The 17,197-nt window shown below is 40.9% G+C and overlaps 6 protein-coding genes and 1 long non-coding RNA gene across 9 annotated transcripts; 4 read left to right on the forward strand and 3 right to left on the reverse strand.

Annotated features, from left to right (window-relative positions):
- The first annotated feature begins 452 nt into the window (after nucleotides 1-452).
- mad2l1bp (MAD2L1 binding protein) lies at nucleotides 453-3,385 on the forward strand. Its single transcript, XM_071481200.1, has 3 exons — nucleotides 453-884; nucleotides 1,791-2,074; nucleotides 2,179-3,385. The coding sequence occupies exons 1-3, from the start codon at nucleotides 470-472 to the stop codon at nucleotides 2,704-2,706; spliced, it is 1,227 nt and encodes a 408-aa protein (XP_071337301.1). The 5' UTR covers nucleotides 453-469; the 3' UTR covers nucleotides 2,707-3,385.
- On the reverse strand, nucleotides 3,088-6,255 carry ephx5 (epoxide hydrolase 5). Its single transcript, XM_071481199.1, has 10 exons — nucleotides 6,127-6,255; nucleotides 5,961-6,027; nucleotides 5,630-5,843; nucleotides 5,327-5,507; nucleotides 5,001-5,210; nucleotides 4,797-4,926; nucleotides 4,266-4,477; nucleotides 3,961-4,069; nucleotides 3,718-3,843; nucleotides 3,088-3,602 (listed from the first exon to the last, which is right to left on the reverse strand). The coding sequence occupies exons 2-10, from the start codon at nucleotides 5,981-5,983 to the stop codon at nucleotides 3,401-3,403; spliced, it is 1,407 nt and encodes a 468-aa protein (XP_071337300.1). The 5' UTR covers nucleotides 5,984-6,027; nucleotides 6,127-6,255; the 3' UTR covers nucleotides 3,088-3,400.
- Nucleotides 6,256-6,285: 30 nt separating this feature from the next.
- cst3 (cystatin C (amyloid angiopathy and cerebral hemorrhage)) lies at nucleotides 6,286-8,663 on the forward strand. Its single transcript, XM_071481210.1, has 3 exons — nucleotides 6,286-6,575; nucleotides 7,259-7,369; nucleotides 7,920-8,663. The coding sequence occupies exons 1-3, from the start codon at nucleotides 6,378-6,380 to the stop codon at nucleotides 7,992-7,994; spliced, it is 384 nt and encodes a 127-aa protein (XP_071337311.1). The 5' UTR covers nucleotides 6,286-6,377; the 3' UTR covers nucleotides 7,995-8,663.
- On the reverse strand, nucleotides 8,083-8,943 carry LOC139623186 (uncharacterized). Its single transcript, XR_011691443.1, has 2 exons — nucleotides 8,618-8,943; nucleotides 8,083-8,569 (listed from the first exon to the last, which is right to left on the reverse strand). It is a non-coding gene; the product is annotated as an uncharacterized lncRNA (long non-coding RNA).
- Nucleotides 8,944-9,335: 392 nt separating this feature from the next.
- On the forward strand, nucleotides 9,336-11,399 carry LOC139623181 (glycine N-acyltransferase-like protein 3). Its single transcript, XM_071481207.1, has 5 exons — nucleotides 9,336-9,680; nucleotides 9,783-9,890; nucleotides 9,979-10,102; nucleotides 10,674-10,806; nucleotides 10,894-11,399. Exons 1-5 carry the CDS (start codon nucleotides 9,606-9,608, stop codon nucleotides 11,291-11,293), a joined length of 840 nt encoding a protein of 279 aa, XP_071337308.1. The 5' UTR covers nucleotides 9,336-9,605; the 3' UTR covers nucleotides 11,294-11,399.
- Nucleotides 11,400-12,195: 796 nt separating this feature from the next.
- Nucleotides 12,196-15,162, forward strand: LOC139623180 (glycine N-acyltransferase). Its single transcript, XM_071481205.1, has 5 exons — nucleotides 12,196-12,592; nucleotides 12,724-12,834; nucleotides 12,934-13,042; nucleotides 13,877-14,003; nucleotides 14,115-15,162. The coding sequence occupies exons 1-5, from the start codon at nucleotides 12,365-12,367 to the stop codon at nucleotides 14,512-14,514; spliced, it is 975 nt and encodes a 324-aa protein (XP_071337306.1). The 5' UTR covers nucleotides 12,196-12,364; the 3' UTR covers nucleotides 14,515-15,162.
- On the reverse strand, nucleotides 13,611-17,141 carry mgme1 (mitochondrial genome maintenance exonuclease 1). Of its 3 annotated transcripts, XM_071481204.1 has the most exons (6): nucleotides 16,396-16,597; nucleotides 16,152-16,294; nucleotides 15,798-16,035; nucleotides 15,569-15,701; nucleotides 15,222-15,352; nucleotides 13,611-14,818 (listed from the first exon to the last, which is right to left on the reverse strand). In XM_071481204.1, exons 1-6 carry the CDS (start codon nucleotides 16,449-16,451, stop codon nucleotides 14,779-14,781), a joined length of 741 nt encoding a protein of 246 aa, XP_071337305.1. In that variant the 5' UTR covers nucleotides 16,452-16,597; the 3' UTR covers nucleotides 13,611-14,778. The 3 variants fall into 3 exon arrangements, with proteins under 3 accessions (XP_071337305.1, XP_071337303.1, XP_071337304.1); XM_071481202.1 differs by having other exon boundaries at nucleotides 16,152-17,141; XM_071481203.1 differs by having other exon boundaries at nucleotides 15,210-15,352; nucleotides 16,152-17,141.
- Nucleotides 17,142-17,197: the final 56 nt, after the last annotated feature.

Consider the following 17,197-nt stretch of genomic DNA (forward strand, 5'->3'; position numbering starts at 1 on the left):
CAAGGGATATTTTCAGTTGTAGATCAATAAACCCAGTGTATCCCATTAAAATCTATATGTGCTTATTATTTGAATGTCTGAGTCAATATGCTGCATTTGAGACACATGGGAAAACACATCGCATGATGCTTAAACAGATTTGAGGACGTCAAACGACTTGAGTTATCTGAAAGAGTGTGTTATTTAGTTATCTTTGTTCTTACATTCCCGAAATACACCTTTAGTGCCAGATCCAGTGGTTGTCACAGTCTGCTGAGCTGATTAGAAATTCATTGTTTTAGCCATTTAAATTACATTTAAATGAAACCTGTAAAAATCACGAGTTACCCACAAACCCAGCCCTAACTACCGCAAGACTGAATGGGTTTTAAAGTAGGACTATTCATAAGCACACAATAGTCGGATGAGCAGCATTTACGAACCTTTCCATGTAACTTGAAAGCCGCATTTAAGGCAACTCGCGTTTCCCATGATGCACTGCGGCAAAGACCCGGCGGGGACATTCAAAACTATGGCAGCAGTGTCGAGTATATTTAAACCAACATCAAACTCCGATGGCACGGAAACAACGTCCCCGGCAAACGGCGGAGACAGCGGGGTATACAGGCGCCTCTCGTTTTCGTCGGAAAAAGGGTTTTGCGCGCTGGAGACGTGTGAAGCCTCAGCGCCACGAAGCGATCCCGACGACACAAACTCATGCCGACTTTCCGCGGAAGTCACCGAACAGCTCTCACCACAGGCCGTGAACACACGTTTAAAGGCGAATAATGTCATTGAATTGAAAGACCTGTCCCTTGAGTGTCGACCACATTCAAAGCAGCACAGTGTAAACAAGACCGACGAGAAGGAAAACACCGCTGCGCCCTCCACAGCCATCCGCCCGGGTAGGTAACCCTCAGACGGCCGGGATGTGGCTGCCCATGTTTTCCCAGCAGAGGTGGGACTCATTTCTGGCACGTTTCTGATATCCAGGGAGGAAGATGAGTGTTAAGCATCGACTGCTGCATTGTTAAAAACGCTGAATTTTCATTTTGATAGTGAGAAACAATCACATTTTTCAGAGGGAAATGTTACGCCTTATACCTCATTTATTTAATAGCAACACTTTAAAGCTGACACAAATAGTCGATTAATGGCACCAACTATTTTGATAAACGACTAATGGTTTGAAGTCGTTTGTGGAGCATAAGCTCCAACCCCTGTCTTAGTCCAGTGTCTTCATTGTTCACCAGGTTGTTTTGGGTTAAAACAAGACATCTGAAGATGTTTATTGATTACTATTGTCTTGTTACTGTGGAGATTTTTTATTTATTTTTTATTTTTTTAAGGAAACATTAAGGTCAACATTAACATTTAGGTTTACAAAGAAATGTAATTCTTTGATTAAACTATCAGCAGTATGGAAAGTAGTTAAGGGACCCACCTTAGCCCCACCTTGACTAGCTGCATTGAAATTCTGCTTGAAGTTATTATAATCCAATAGTACAATATATAAGGCTGAGTACATATGAGTACTTTTATTTTGATGTGTTGAGTAACTTTTGCGAATAATATTTATGTACTAAAGCAAAATGTTGAGTATACACAACTTATGCATAAGCAAAAGGATTTGAGTAATTCTCTCACCACAGCCAAGCAGTAGCTATATGTGAGGTTTATGAGGAAAAAGGGGACAATGGCTTCATTGGAAAACTGGCCTTGCTTGATTTCATTACATTTAACCAGCTGAAATTGAGCAGACGGGTCCATTGCTCACTCTAATTACATTATTCTGGTCCTTGTTTGGACAGACAATACCCAAGAAGAAGACACTTCTGGTCAGAGAAGTTTGCAAGACTCCAGTGTGACTGCCAGTAAACAACATGGTGACACAGAGGACAGTGATGCTGAGGTGGTGAGAACAGCACAGGAGGAAGGCTTTGTGAATGTCGTCTTTCCCGGCACTGTAACTCAGGAAGGCTGCTGCCGCTTTGTCAGCGAGATCCTCAAGTGCATTCTCTATCAGAGACAGCAACTTCCCATGACATATGACCAGCTGGTGTATTCCCAGAAGAAACAGCAAGCCTCAATGCAGGTGAATAGGAAGCATCATTGCACTGCACATCACATGTTCAGAAATAAAGAAATGTTGTTGGTGTAAGTCAAACTAAAGGTGTTTGGTGAATGTTTTGCTTTTAGGATAAGGACGCAGTGAGTCGGAGGCCCGTGCAGTCTGCAGACATGGGCTGGCGGAAGTGTCAGCAAACCCTTCAGGAGCTAGAGGAGGTGCTGCAGCAGCTGGAGGTGCTATTTTCCCTTAGCAGGGTGCCCCGTGTGCTGTTTCTACTGGGTGGCTCCCTCACCCTGCCCAAAGAGCTGTATGAGATCAACATGGAGGCGCTGGTATTGGCTGGTGGAGATCAGTGTCTACGGGTATCCTCGTGCTTAAGGCAACTTTTCCGCACTCTTTTTGTGGCTGACCTTTTGTCTGACACCAGACCTGTTCGTTTAATGCCCACCACAGTCTTAGTGCTGGCTCACAGGGATTGCGGCGTAGGTTGGTTCCGCCCTAAACTACAGTTTAAAGTGCCAACTCGTGTAAAGAACAAAGTTATTGCTCTGTCTACTGATCCCAGCACCTGTAAGGAACCACAGGCAGAGGGGTCAGAATGGCAGGATTATGTGTGGTTTCAGGCACCCATGACTATCAAGGGCTTCAGCAACTGACCCAGAAAGTTGAGGCGTGCATAGTCTGAGAATGGAGCTCTCTTTCTGTATAATACAGTAAAATTTTAATGGCAGTTCAAGTGAATTTTGAATTGAACTGTATATATTTTAATGAATTATGAATTTAACTTTTACTACTTGTAATTAAAAGTACATAGATTCAAACAATAGCGGGTGTATTGACACAAGCCTTGTGGTGTATTATCCCTTTTTAATGTCTTCTGAAATATTGAGAAAATATGTTCTCAAGATGCTTTATTTGCCTGTAATGAAATCTGTTTGAGACCATCGTGTTTTATTGTCTATATTTATAAAGAATGTTTTACATGTTTTGCATCAAATATCACTTATTTCTGAGCACATTAAACACAGAACAACACATATAATATTGGTGCAATATATTTTTTATGAGAAAAACTTGAGAGATTTGATACCTTATATTGCTTTCTTTAATCCACTCTGCTGAAACATCAGATTGTCAGATTGTCAATATCTTTACGAAAACCTCAAACCTTAATGATTTCAGCTGTGTAGGCATACCAAGTAAAAGGAAGTACTGTGGTGTGAGAGGGATGATAGAAGCAAGGATTTGTATACATCGTCCCATTTGATGTGATCAATCAACATCAAACACAAGAGCAATGATTTAAAGAAAAAAACAAAAAAACATTTATGATAATTATACTGGTCTTCTTCAGAACTTCTCCACTTTTTTGACAAACTGGACAAGGTCGCTGGCCAGCAGCTGAGGCTCTTCAAAGGCAGCAAAGTGACCACCTCGAGGCATGAAAGTGTAGGAGTAGATGTTTCGAAACCTGAGTTGTGCCCACGATTTGGGGCAGTGCATCAGCTCCCCGGGGAAGGCAGCCAGTCCAGTAGGCACAAATATCCCTGTCCTAAATCAAAGAAGCAACATTTTATTAGGGTCATCACACGATGGGATAAAAGGGGTTGTCAGATATGCAAAATGAAAGTTGGGAGTTTTGACAGTGTGAGCATCTGGCCACATACTTTGCATCCACTCTTTTGTCAGGATTACTCTTCAAGTTCTCTTTGTAGAAGCGCATGGAGGAGACTATGGAGCCTGTGGTCCAGTAGATCATGACATTTGTCAAGAGGTCGTCCAGACTGAATTTCCTGCACAAATACAGTCATTTATAAGTAATTACAATCATTTAAACCTTGCTGAACCTATCCCCATATAATTTCTCTGCTGGTGATACTAAAAGGTTGAGAAGAGAAGCCTTCTTGTACCTCTCCAGCCCACCATCGGCCAGATCTCTGTTCCTCATATCTGTCCAGGTGGAGAATTTCTCCAGAATGTAGGCAGCCAAACCAACAGGGGAGTCATTAACTCCACAACCTGTGAACACCATTTAAACTATATTAAGAGCTGGAATAATAGAATGAGTTCACAAAATATTAGTAACTCTTGGATTTTTTTTAAGGCAGTTTCTCATAAATGCTTTGAAAACAGTGAGTTTGTTTTTAATCCATTATCAGTGTCAATATGATCATCAGAATCAGTGAGTTGATGTCCTGGGTGTGTATGTCCCCACCTGCAGTGTCTGGTTTAGTGGCCTGAATATGGAAGTAGCCCGTTTCCCTCAGGATGTCCCAGACGTTTTTCTCAAAGAAAGGGAACAACCGGCGGACATCTTCCCGACTGAAGCCCACCAGGAAGGGCAGATAAGGACCAATCATGAGGGACAACATCACTTTGAACCCCCTTCTTGACGTAAACATGTTTAAGTGGAGACCTTTCACACACCTGGGAAAATAGACAGCAGATAACTAAAAATGTCAGTTTTACCTAAGATTATAAGAGATTTTAATCTGTAGTAAGTATCAATTTATAGCCATAAATGTTCATGTTTTTCTTGTGTGCAAAACGTCCTTCTTTTTCCAGTCTACAGGAATTTGTCGTGTCAGTGGTTTTTGATTATTTGTGCACTTTGTACACTGCAAACACTGTTTGGCAATTTAAGAATGTCACAATGTTCGCTTAAAAAAAAAAAAACAAGTGTGTGGACATTCCACTGCAGTGATAACTTGTTTTCAGTGAGGGCCTGTTTTGCTGACTGTCTTACTGAGGCTTCATCTGTGCCATGTTGGTAGTGATGAGGGAGCCCCAGTCTCCTCCCTGCAGATAGAACTGGGAGAATCCTAAACGCTCCATCAGTGTCAAGAAAACTCGTGCAGCAGCGAGACTGTCAAACCCTGAAAAGATACCAGAAGCGCATCTGTAAACATCTGCTGCTGAAGTCAAAATAGATGTATTTAGAATTATCTACCTTGTTTATGAGGGGCTTCTGAGAAACCATAGCCAGGGATGGATGGGCATATGACCTCAAACACAACACCATCCTGGTTCTCTGTGAGAAGAGGCAGAATCTTGTAGAACTCATAGAAGGAGCCAGGCCAGCCGTGAACGAGCATGAGAGGCACAACCTTCTGATTCTCACGATGTGGTGGCCGCACGTGGATGAAATGCACATCTAATCCTGAAGTAAAACGACAGAAATAGTGTGTGGACTGATTCTTGGCCAAATATCCAAATTCTTAGGGATTACTGCAGAGCAAAGCAAACCATGTTGATTCAGCGTGAAGCAGTGTGTACCTTCTATTTTGGTTTTGAAGTGTGGATACTTGTTAAGCACTGCCACCTGATTTTTCCAGTCAAACTCATGTCTCCAGTAGGACACCACTTTCTTCAGATAAGTGGAGCTGAAGCCATACTGGAAGCCGCTATCTTCTAAAGGGTCAGTGTATCGGGCTCTGTCAATGCGCTCATGAAGGTCCTGTTCAATAAGAGCACTGCAGATTACTTCACATGAACATCTTAATGTCTTATCGTTGGAACTTTTATTACTTTTATTTTGGTAATTAGTGATAAAAATTAGTGATAACAGCTCAAAATAACCTCAATCTCTTTATCTGAAGTTTGCACTTGAAAGGGGTAGATTTTATCATCCTCTCTCAGAGATTTCTCTCCTGCTCCCCACCACCCTTCACCAAGAGGAATACTTTTGACTTGTCTTCTTTTGTGTACTATGTATGCCAGTATCCCCCCTGCTGCCACAGCGGTACCTATTACAAGCTGCTGTTGGACGGCATCCAAGCCGAAGAACGTTTCCCTGCAAAGTGTAGAAAAATATGAGGAAAAACTCATTGCAGATAATTACACCTCTGATCTCATCACAAATGTTTCAATCCTGATAAAATTACAGTGTTTGTGCACAAAGTCCACTTACTTCAAAACCTGCAGTCTTTGCATAGTGTCGTTCCAAAGGTGAGCGCCCACAGGTGTTTGTTTTAGACCTGCAGCAGGACAGAGGTCAAAAACGATTCATTTACCGCTTTGCACTTCAAAAGTTGTGAACAATCACGCAAAAGTATCCATCGTGCATTTCAACATACCTCGTTTCCTTGTTTTTAAGTGTGCCTTGAGATTATGTGAGAATTTCTACCGCAGTCGCGACTGACTGACTGGACCCAGATCAGATGCGGGATTTGCGTTGCAGACATCGATTTACTGCGAGTAGTTCATCTTCTCGCGAGATGTGCAAGTGAGACTGCGCCCAACAGCTGTGACGTCGTGATTTATATAACAGGGAGGATAAGACGCGCATTTGTTATTTTCCTGTCGTTTTTCCGTCGACAGAGACACGATGTGGAAGCTTGTCCTTCCCGTTCTTGCGGCGGTTTTCGCCGTCGGGTTAGGTAGTTTGGTGGGGGGGGCCAGGGACATAGACAGCAATGAGCAAGGGGCGCAAGAAGCCTTGAACTTCGCCGTCGTCGAACACAACAAAAAAACTAACGACCTGTTCCTCAGAAAAGTGGCGGAGGTGGTTAAGGTCCAGAGACAGGTTAGTACCGTTTAGTGTGGCTTGTGAGGGTCCACAGCCGGTGATGTGGTGAAACTAACAAGGTAATCCAGCGTGTGTTGGGGCCGCGGGCTGATACGCAGTAGGCCCGCTGCGTCTGTTCCCGTGTCAGACTTCATTTCCACTCCTGAAAGTGACTTTAACACGCCTATATTTAGTGTTGTATCTGTTCACAGTGTGTACTATCGGCTAATTTAAGGATTGCCACTGAAATAACACTGGTCCGAATACAAACACCATCCTGTTAAATCCTCATGTCAGTCAAGCTCAGCCAGTGGTGTAATATGTGTGTGTCAACAACATGTCGAGGAAACTGCAGGTCATCCCAGGTCTTTCCAAACACACACATGAGCTGGAAACCCACTCTTTACACGTGAATGAAGGGCAGTAAAAAGAACCTGAAAAGAAACACTGTAGTTATTTGACAATAGTTTTGTGTCACAGAGAAAACATAGCTGCATCAGATCATTTGTGTGTTGCTGTGATCTTCATTTGACTGACGAGCTGATAATGACAAGTGTTAATATTTAAGGTATGTGTTCATTGAAACTTAAACTTGACGGCTGGGATGTCCTGAAGTCTGCTGTTGGATCGCGACACTGCTTTATTATTATGGTTTACTATGATCAGGATTTCCAGTATTTCTCACCCACTTGCTCCTACAGGTGGTTGCTGGCAGCAAGTACATCATAACTGTGAAAATGGCGAAGACCACCTGCAGAAAAGGAGGTGCAGATGAAGCGTGTGACTTCCACCAAGACCCAGCACTGGCTCAGGTAATGACTTTATTTAAGGATTAAAACTGCAGCTTCTTGGGGGAGAAAAGTCCCATTCATTTTTTTACATTAGGAGTTATTAGACACAGAGCTCAAACATCATACAAGAGACTTGCTCTTACACTCCTCAACAGTAGATCATAATGTGCTTCATCATATTGTTACACAACTGCATATCCGCCCTCTGAGCGGTTGAGCTTTGTTGTTGTTACCATAGAGAGAAGCTGGAATGAATCAGTAGAGAGTGAATCAGATGGACATAGCTACTCGGATCAAAAACACCACGCCAAAATATGACGACGTCAGTCTTCTTACAGAATTACACTGGGCGTATAATGAATCATATGGATTTCTTTGGTGACAAGAATGAAACAAAAAGATGTTTAACCATAGTCATTTTTAAGCAGATGATTAAGACGAACATATATTCAACATTTGTTTATTAATAATGGTTGTGCCTTGTAAGAGGAAAACATTTAACATTTAATTAATTAAATGAAATGATTTAATAAAACATTTGTGTGTGTGATTTCTCAACTTTTTCCCACAGCCTTACGAGTGCACATTCACCGTGTGGAGTCGCCCATGGATTGATGACATCAGACTGTTGAGTGAGAAATGCTAGAGAACTACGTGGGAATGGCACAATAACCTTCATACAGAGATTTCTTGACAAACTACAAAATGATTAACCTTTCCAATTTTTCCTATGCTGTTTCACTTTATGTTAGATTGAATAACCTCTGAAAGTTACATTATTTCAGTCTTCATATGTATTATTGTAGTGTAATAGCAGCAGGGCTGGACAGTAACAAAGTACATTTACTTGAGTACTGTACATAGATATATTTTTCAAGTATCAGTACTTTACTTGAGTATACATTTCTTTGGAAACTTTTACTCCACTACGCCTAAAAGACAGATATTGTACTTTTGACTGATGAGTTTTCTTTATTTTCAAAAATGCGAAAGGCCATACGCTGTTTTGGCCATGTTTGAAATTTTTGAAGTAAAGAAAGATTCCTTCGGTTTCAAATGTTTGCTGTGTTCACCACGACCACATTTAATCACTGTCTACAAAAAATAGTCATTCTACTTGAGAAAGCATGTAGAGATATGTAACATTTGTTTAATTCCAGATAAACTTTTAAACAGATGGCTTGTAGTACTTGCTGTTTTATGCTGTGGTTGGTGAAATGACTTATGGCCAATTCTATCAGCTTTCTGTCATATTCTACAAGCTTGTACTGCACAAATACTACAGTAAGTCAGTGCATTCAGTTGGTTGTGCGCAGTCACTCGCTTCTTCCACTGTGGAACAATACAACAATGCGTTGACACAAAAACAAATGTCCCTCTGAATACTTAAGTATTTTTAAAAGCAAGAATTCCAGTACTTTAAATCATATTTGACTAACAACTTTCACTCGTGTTGGAGTAATATTTGACCAGGAGTATCGACGCTTTGACTCAAGTAATGGAGTTGTCTACTTTGTCCATCTGCAAGTAGCAGGAGGAGCAGCTTTATAATACATAATCAATATATCGAGCACGTATCAGAATGAAATGAAAATTAAAGAAGTATATAAAGTTTCATGAATGTGTCCATGTGTGAACTTGTTTTCAGACCTACCAGTGGTAAATTCATACAAATGTTAAACATCTTTTGGTTTTCAGATGTGTTTTTTTGTTTTTGTTTTTTCTGTCATCCTACATTGACCAAAATGGTATGAATGCGTTGAAGGATATAATACAGGAAGGAAGAACTACATTTATTTTCATAATAGGCAAATAACCACAGGACATTTATGTAAAACATTTCTCTTAATTCATGTCATATTTCATTCATTATTCGTTTTTTCAATTACTCCGTTGTAGACACTTTCAAGACAGATTTTCACACAAAGTAGGACTGCAATCTATAACAAAATAATTATTATTAACTATAACGACATGGTAACGACATTTTATGGACGTGTTCGTTAATATGTATTTTATTTTGAAAGTCCATATGTCCGTATGTTTCTAAAATATCGCTTTTATTTTTAAATTTCAGACAGGAGGTAGCTCGCTGCTCACTCTGAGCAGACAAGCACGGTTGGTATGAGATGTGAAGGACTTTATGTACTGTCAATGATTTATAAAGGCCGACCGGTGAGGCTTTCAGTGGGACAGCAGAGTTGAGCCCGACAGGCGGGCGGTGGGGGGGTCAGTCAGGAAGCTGCGCTGCCCAAACATGAAGGTCCTGCACACAGCTGAGCTGCAGATTGCTGAAGGAGTTCTGCAGAAACATTTACCGAAGAGCTATAAGGTAGACGGCTGCAAACCAATTCAAACACATTTTCCAACATGTCAGCATTACTCTCATTGCACACGCAGGCTCAGCAGTTACTAAAATCGTCCTTGTTTTCAGGTCTACGGATTCCTACATGGTATTAACAGGAACAAGCCCACGACACTGGAGGTCGTCGTTGATACGTGGCCTGATTTCAAAGTCGTCATTTTCCGACCAGACCCCAGGGTGAGTTCACATTGCACTGGACAACTGTTGTCTAGCAGACCTACAATCTCTTGTGTGACGCCTGTTAAATGTCGTGCATACTTCACAGAACAGGCAGGTGCCGCAGTTAAAGAAGAAGGTGACATACTACAGCATGGATGAACACATTTTGAGGAAAATGTTGACAGAGGAGGATGCAGTTGACTGGACCACGACTTCTTTCCTAATCGGAGGTGAGTATCGAGCACTGCAGAGAAAAAGTGCTTTAATATTCAGTCATGATGAGACTTCACCAAAACACGGGTTCATTGTAGCTATAAAAATTTACTCCAGAACTGTCCTGTGCTTGAACTGTACTTTTCTTTAGTATTTCTATTTCATGGCACATAGTTTAGAGGTAAATATTGTACCTTTTACCTCACTACAGGCGTTTGACAGCTGTAGTTACTACTTTGTTATAAGATTCTTCACAGGAAACATGTGATATGGTGAGCTTATAAAATATGATTCATTATTATAACTGTAGGATAAAAGTTATACATTCATGCATCAGTTATAGTAATCTATTGAACATAATAAGCTTGATATTCACAGGGACAGATTTTCTGCACTGGATACTTTAACTACTTTAAATACATGTTACTAATAATATTGTGTATATTTTAACATTTGCAATGCAGGTCTTTAAATAATGAAGTATTTTTATGAGTTAGAGATGTGAAAACTTCCTGCACTACTGGTGCAATCCCTTGCAAAGACAAATAACAGAATAGTATTAACACGTGAATCATTTTTATCCCACAGGATTGGACTTTTCTCATGCCCCCTTGCTCAAAGAAGTGTCTTCTAAAAGAGGAGTTAACAACAGATGCTTTACTTTGGTGCATCTTCTATATTTGCCGGACAGTAGCCATCTTCTCACACCCAATGTTGACAGGTAGGCTCAGATGATTAAAATAGACTTCAAAGGATATACTTTTACTCCTCTCAGATGCAAGGTTGTCAGTGATATTTTTCTCTACAGTGGGCTTGAATCAAGGATTTCATCTCTGAACCTTTCCCATGTTGACTTGGTGAATAAGACATGGAAGTTTGGAGGGGATGAGCAGGGTTACAATAACATTAAAAACCTCATCAGCAACTTCCCATCGTGTTGCATCTCTGATGGCCAGGGTCAGCCGGTGTCCTGGATTCTAGTGTATGATTACTGTGCCATGGGCATGTTGTACACTTTGCCAGAGCACAGAGGGAAAGGCTACGCCAAAGTGCTGGTCAGCACCATGGCCAGAAGACTCCATGCTGAGGGCTGCCCAGTCTACTGCTTCATAGAGGAGGACAACGAGGTCTCCTACAGGCTCTTTAAAAACCTGGGCTTCACTGAGGATCACTCATACAGGGCGGCATGGTTTGAATTCAACTTCTGATATTGTAACTGGAGTGATTTTTAACATGTATAGCTGACATATAACAATGACTGTACACATGACCACATAAATTAAACGTAATTAAAAACAATTTGTGTCGTTGCCCGTAGCACAAGTTTTCTTTGCTTTTATTTTTAAAATATTTTAAAAACATTTTAAACTAATTGTGATCTCATATATTGACTGTGTATTGTTCATTTTAATATGTGGTATAACAGAGTCCAGATGGGACAGGCTCTCCAAAGCACGGCATCCAAATGTGGAATGTCATAATGGAGACATAAGTAAAAGAGGCATTAACTGACATCAATAATAAAATAATAATGTCACCTTTTTATAACAGGGTCAGGCGCTTAGAGGCAAGCTGAATGAAAATGAGCTATGCTGATTATGCTGTCAGCACTGACCAATTATCAAGTTTTATACATACATACATATAGTATAGCCACTGTCTATGGGCTACTTCATTTTATACCAACCGACCAATACAATCTATCTATCTATCTATCTATCTATCTATCCATCCATCCATCCATCCATCCATCTATCTATCTATCTATCTATCTATCTATCTATCTATCTATCCATCCATCCATCCATCCATCCATCCATCCATCCATCCATCCATCTATCTATCTATCTATCTATCTATCTATCTATCTATCTATCTATCTATCTATCCATCCATCCATCCATCCATCCATCCATCCATCCATCCATCTATCTATCTATCTATCTATCTATCTATCTATCTATCATCGACTCGCTGCGCCTCCTGTTCGCGGCCCCGCTCCTCTCAGCTCCGGTGTCCGGCTGATCACGGGCCTGTAGTGAAACCTGAGTGTTTGGGTAAAACATGAGGCTCGTCTGCAGGCATGGCCACTCTATATGTGCAAGGGAATACATTATTTTCTATAGATAAAATGTAATGAAGGAAAAGGCATCAACGTCGAGTTTTTAAAATAATGAGACATATGAAGAAAAGTTGAACGAATGTATTAATAGGTTACCAATACTTGACATTAGAGAATATGGACATTTTCTTTTACTTTTCAAGTTTTCCCTCAGCTCATGTGTCGAAAGTGCGAATGGAGAACCGGCGCTTGTTTCCTTAAGGAGCCTCTGCAGATCTGCGCTTCCCTGGTCTCCCAGCCTGGGCACTGGTCTTCCTCTGTGGGGGGTCGTTGTCATTCCAGACTGGAGAAATCTCACCAAACGCCACAACCCATGGAGCTGACCGGAGAGCAGCTGAAGATGGCTGAGAGCCAGCTGAAGAGATACTTACCGCGGTCGCAACCGGTGTGTAAAGTCTATATTGTACAAGACTGAACGCGCTACAGGCTGTTGGCGCACTCACCTTTACATGTGCTCTGCCTCATTAATAACCGATGAAACATTTTTACAATGAAGCTGTTTGTTTCATTTTTAAGGTTTACGGTACTTTGGTCCTCCTCAACAGAGTCACGGCTGACCCTCTGAAGGTTTTAGTGGACAGATGGCCAGAGTTCAGTGTCATCATCTGCAAACCACACTGTGAGCAGGTAACTATTGACCTATGTGTATTAAAAATATGATACATACTGCATATCATTTTACTGTATGTCTGCATACAGTATCTTATCATCTCATTTTTCTTACAGAAGGGTGATCACTTTAAAGACATAATGTTTTTTGCAACCGATGAAGCTATCCTCAAGGAAACCGTAAGAAAGTCCTCTGTCATTGATTGGACCAGGTACCTTTGTCTTGGTAATAGCAAGCATTTTCTTCTCACTGTTTCCTCAGTAAAAATAATGGAAGTCATTTTATTTAACTATTATTTTACTCTTTTCTCATCACATTGCTCTCACATAAGAGTCTTACATGGTCATTGAAATACTATCATGGCATGAATACACTTATCTTTGCACTCCCGTAATACAGCTGTATTTTTCCAATAAAGGAATTTTCCATTAAATGATAATTCCTTCCATGCTTAATGTCAAGACATAACAATTGAAAGGGAGCTACAAACCCCAGACAACTGATAAGTTTATTAAACATGATTTTCGCACTGCTGCCATCAACATATAATTGTAGCCGTGTCTTGAACATTATCCTTTATTTCATTGTGTTCAAAGTCCTCCCATTGTTGATGGTTTATCATTTTGTGATCCCCGAAAGATATGACAAAGTTTAACATCATGCTCCTACACCACACGAAGTTATGAGGGCAAAGATCAGTAAAAGCCAAGTACTAGGAAAAGAAACAGGTAAATAAGAAAGGAAGAAATAAGGGAGGAAAAATGTGAGGAAACAGAAACTCTCTAATCTAAGATGATTATATAAAAACATTATTTATTAACTGCTTGTTACATCATAACAACTTTCTTTTTTTTTGTCTTACAAATATATCAACATTTGCACATTCAGTGTTTCAAACCAGCGTGGAAATCATTTCGGACACTGGAATCTTTAATCCTGTTTAAATAATACAGTTTCTCAGCACTCAAAAGGAATACAAATACCAAATAAAGTTTCACATTGTTGTTAACGGCTTTTCAATTAAAAAAAAAAACAACAACTTTATTTCTTCTGTTCAAGGCATCGACCTTCGCCATGTGGAGATACTCAGAGCAGTGGCATCAGAAAGAAATGTGCCCAACAACAAAAAAGCAGTGTGTCACATGATGATACTAGAGGATGTATCCAAGCTTCCCTCTATAGACAGGTAGAGCCTATCTATATGTTAATTCTAGTGTTAGACAAAACCATTATCTCAGATTTAATACTTTGTTAATAAAACAGGATTCTGCTCTTTCTCCTCTCTGTTCCACAACAGCTCAGGGATCTGCTTAAGATCTCTGGATGAGTCCCACATCGGCTTCGTGAATCAGACATGGAAGTTTGGAGAGGAGGAGGCGACTGTACGGATGATCCGCAACATGATTGCAAATTTCCCCTCATGCTGCGTGCTGGATGCAGAGGGAAAGCCTGTGTCCTGGATCCTGACCTATTCTACATGTGCCATGGGCATGTTGTACACTTTGCCAGAGCACAGAGGGAAAGGCTACGCCAAAGTCCTGGTCAGCACCATGGCCAGAAGACTCCATGCTGAAGGCTGCCCAGTCTACTGCTTCATAGAGGAGGAGAATGTGGTCTCCTACAGGCTCTTTAAAAACCTGGGCTTCACTGAAGATCCCTCATACAGGACGACATGGTTTGGTTTCAATGATATTTAGATATTTCAGTGAAGGTTAATATATGTGGAATTTTGTCTAATTAACCGATGAGGTCCTTGTATTAACAAATTGGGCTCAGAATCTGAGCTAGTTAATTTGCATTTATAGCACAGAAATGGGGTGAGATGAAATAAAAATACTGGTGAAAAATAGGGTAAAAAGGCTCCTACTGGAGCATGTTATCTTTTCACTTCAGGTTCAGTTGCCTTAAACTGAAATAACCTGCTCTGTAAACATGCTCTTGCAGATCCCTCTTCAAACATATCATCTCTTTTCTGAAAAAGCACTTGACGGATGACTGGATCTGAAAAGAAGAGAGGAAATCTTAATGTAAATAATGTTCCTATTTATTTCCCTATGTTTAACAAAGGGGAAATAGTGAGAAATTAGTCAACAGATTTTTTATTGTCCAGGCTGCTCTGGTGCTGGGGGCAAATCAAGTTAAAACCTGTGGCAGACAATACCAATGCTCATTAGTGAATATATATTCAAACAATAATCTGAAATTCCTCTTGATTCATCATTTAGTCTTACTAGTGTATGAGGGCAAATAATATTGATGAGCTCAGGTTAAGAAGTACATAATGAAACTGTGTTAATGCATTTATTTCTAAATAAATTCCATGATTTATTAAAAAAACAAACAAAGTGGAAATGGAATTGAAATTATTTTGAAAGCAATAAGAAGAAACTACCGAATGCTTCACCTCTGTTCTACGAACTCTTCAAGACGAATCAACCAATTTTTCCAGTACTCTAGCATCAGCTCTGAGCTCAGCTGATGAGCGTGGGCAGGTGAACCGTCCTTGTAGGCCACTACAATGAGCCCACTGTCAACCTGCAGTGAGAAGAGATCAGTGGCACATGAACTGTGGCCGATGTGTGACACACTGTGGTAGACATACAGTAATCGCAAAGATTTGTGAATTGTTTTAAGATTCTATAATCTATCTTTTAAGTTAGGAATCTGACTAAAGGGTAAGAGTCAGTTAAACAATCCGGGTGAAAATCAGCGAATCAGAAGGTCATCACAACATTTATCTCAATAGCACACCTGGTATTTGTAGTTGCCGTCACTGTTCAAAGCCCCAGCGTAGGCTGCCACTTGAATAGGGTTGTCATATGTGTTGCTCAGGAATGGTTTGGGCTTTTCTGAAGTCTTCCAGTCAATAACACACAGTACACCTCTGTAGGCAAAAACAGGATGAGTGTGGTCAAGGCTGTGTGAAAAGTAGAGTCTGGTAAGGAAGAATTACAGTCTCTCTGTATCTGCAGATATTTACCTGTAGCGAGCAACACAATCCACAATGCCCAGATAGTTCAGGGTGTCATGTTGTACTGTGCTTTCAATAGCTCTCACTGCGCTGACATCCTCCAGTATGTGAGAGACGCTCTCCATGTACCCCTGTACCTCAGGTGGATACTCTGGTGTCTCCGAAGGATGTTTGTCCTTCCATGTTGTACCTGATGTCAGAGTTTCCTCCAACACTGAATGGAAGAGCTTCCCTTGCCTAAATAAGTCTGATCGAAAAACAATTTTGGGTCACTTGAGAATCTCACGTCTAAGAACAAATATTACAAATACACAGTTTGAAGTAATTACAGACACACATGAAGTAGTATGTCACAAAACTTGCTCTGAGAGTATTCTTTGAAGCCATCCTCCCCAAGCTCTGCGATCATCCTCTTCTTCCATCTCTCCAGGTAGAAGATCTGCTCTGGGGAAAGTGTCTGCTGAATAATGCGGCTCACACTCGGTACAGAAGTCCTCTCTTGGCCCCTGTTAAACAAAATCCGGACTGGAAGTCCTGACTCTGGCTCCTCTGTTTCGAGAGTCTTCTCACAGTTTAAGAGGGGATGCAGGATTTTAGGTTGCCTCACCTCTGGTCTTGTGGTAGGCGTTTGAGCTTTGACGACAGGTCCATAAATGTGCTCATCTTCCGCTTGGAGAGTTTCTGGGGTTTGGGAACTGACCCTGGAGGACATGACGGACTTCACAAGAGAGGAGTAGCGGTCACTGTTCGTTAGACTGTATGGGCTGTGCCTTTTGGGGGATCTTAGGCAATGACCGGCGGATAAGTTCCTCAAAGGGAGGGATGTGCACTGAGGGACCATGATGCCCCCGACAGACACTACGCGTTTAAGAATGAACATTGTGGCGACTTTCGCACAACACGCTTGAAAAACCGTAACTTACTATCTACCTAACTACACATAACTATAGTGGTCTCGGTGTTTTTACAGTACATTACAGCGACGGTACCTGCCCCAACATGTCCCTGAGTAACTCGTCCAAAGACACACAACTGTTTCTGAACGACGCGCCTCTTCGGTTGCACACACTTCCGCAGCTAGAAATCTAAGTTCCGGGTACTGACTATTGACTCATACGCTTGAGATGATAAAAACTACATTACCCATAAGGGGCACTGTACCGTTGAAATACATCCGTGCGGTCATTACCTAGGCGGCGGTGTTTATTTTAGCCACTTTCATTTACCTGTCCGCTCCTCACACCTCATATGTCCGTCAACGGCAACAAACGGTCACATCACCGTTTAAAACAAGTTATCAGAAACACTGTGTGTACATATATATATATATCTATATATATATATAGATATATATATATATATGCCAATCCACGGGTACAGAAATGTGATATGACTGATTCGGTTAAAAA

The sequence above is a fragment of the Trachinotus anak genome, unplaced genomic scaffold (genome assembly GCF_046630095.1).
Source record: "Trachinotus anak isolate AG129_WGS33_773 ecotype Australia unplaced genomic scaffold, CSIRO_AGI_Tana_v1 ptg000007l, whole genome shotgun sequence".
Lineage (NCBI taxonomy): Eukaryota > Metazoa > Chordata > Actinopteri > Carangiformes > Carangidae > Trachinotus > Trachinotus anak.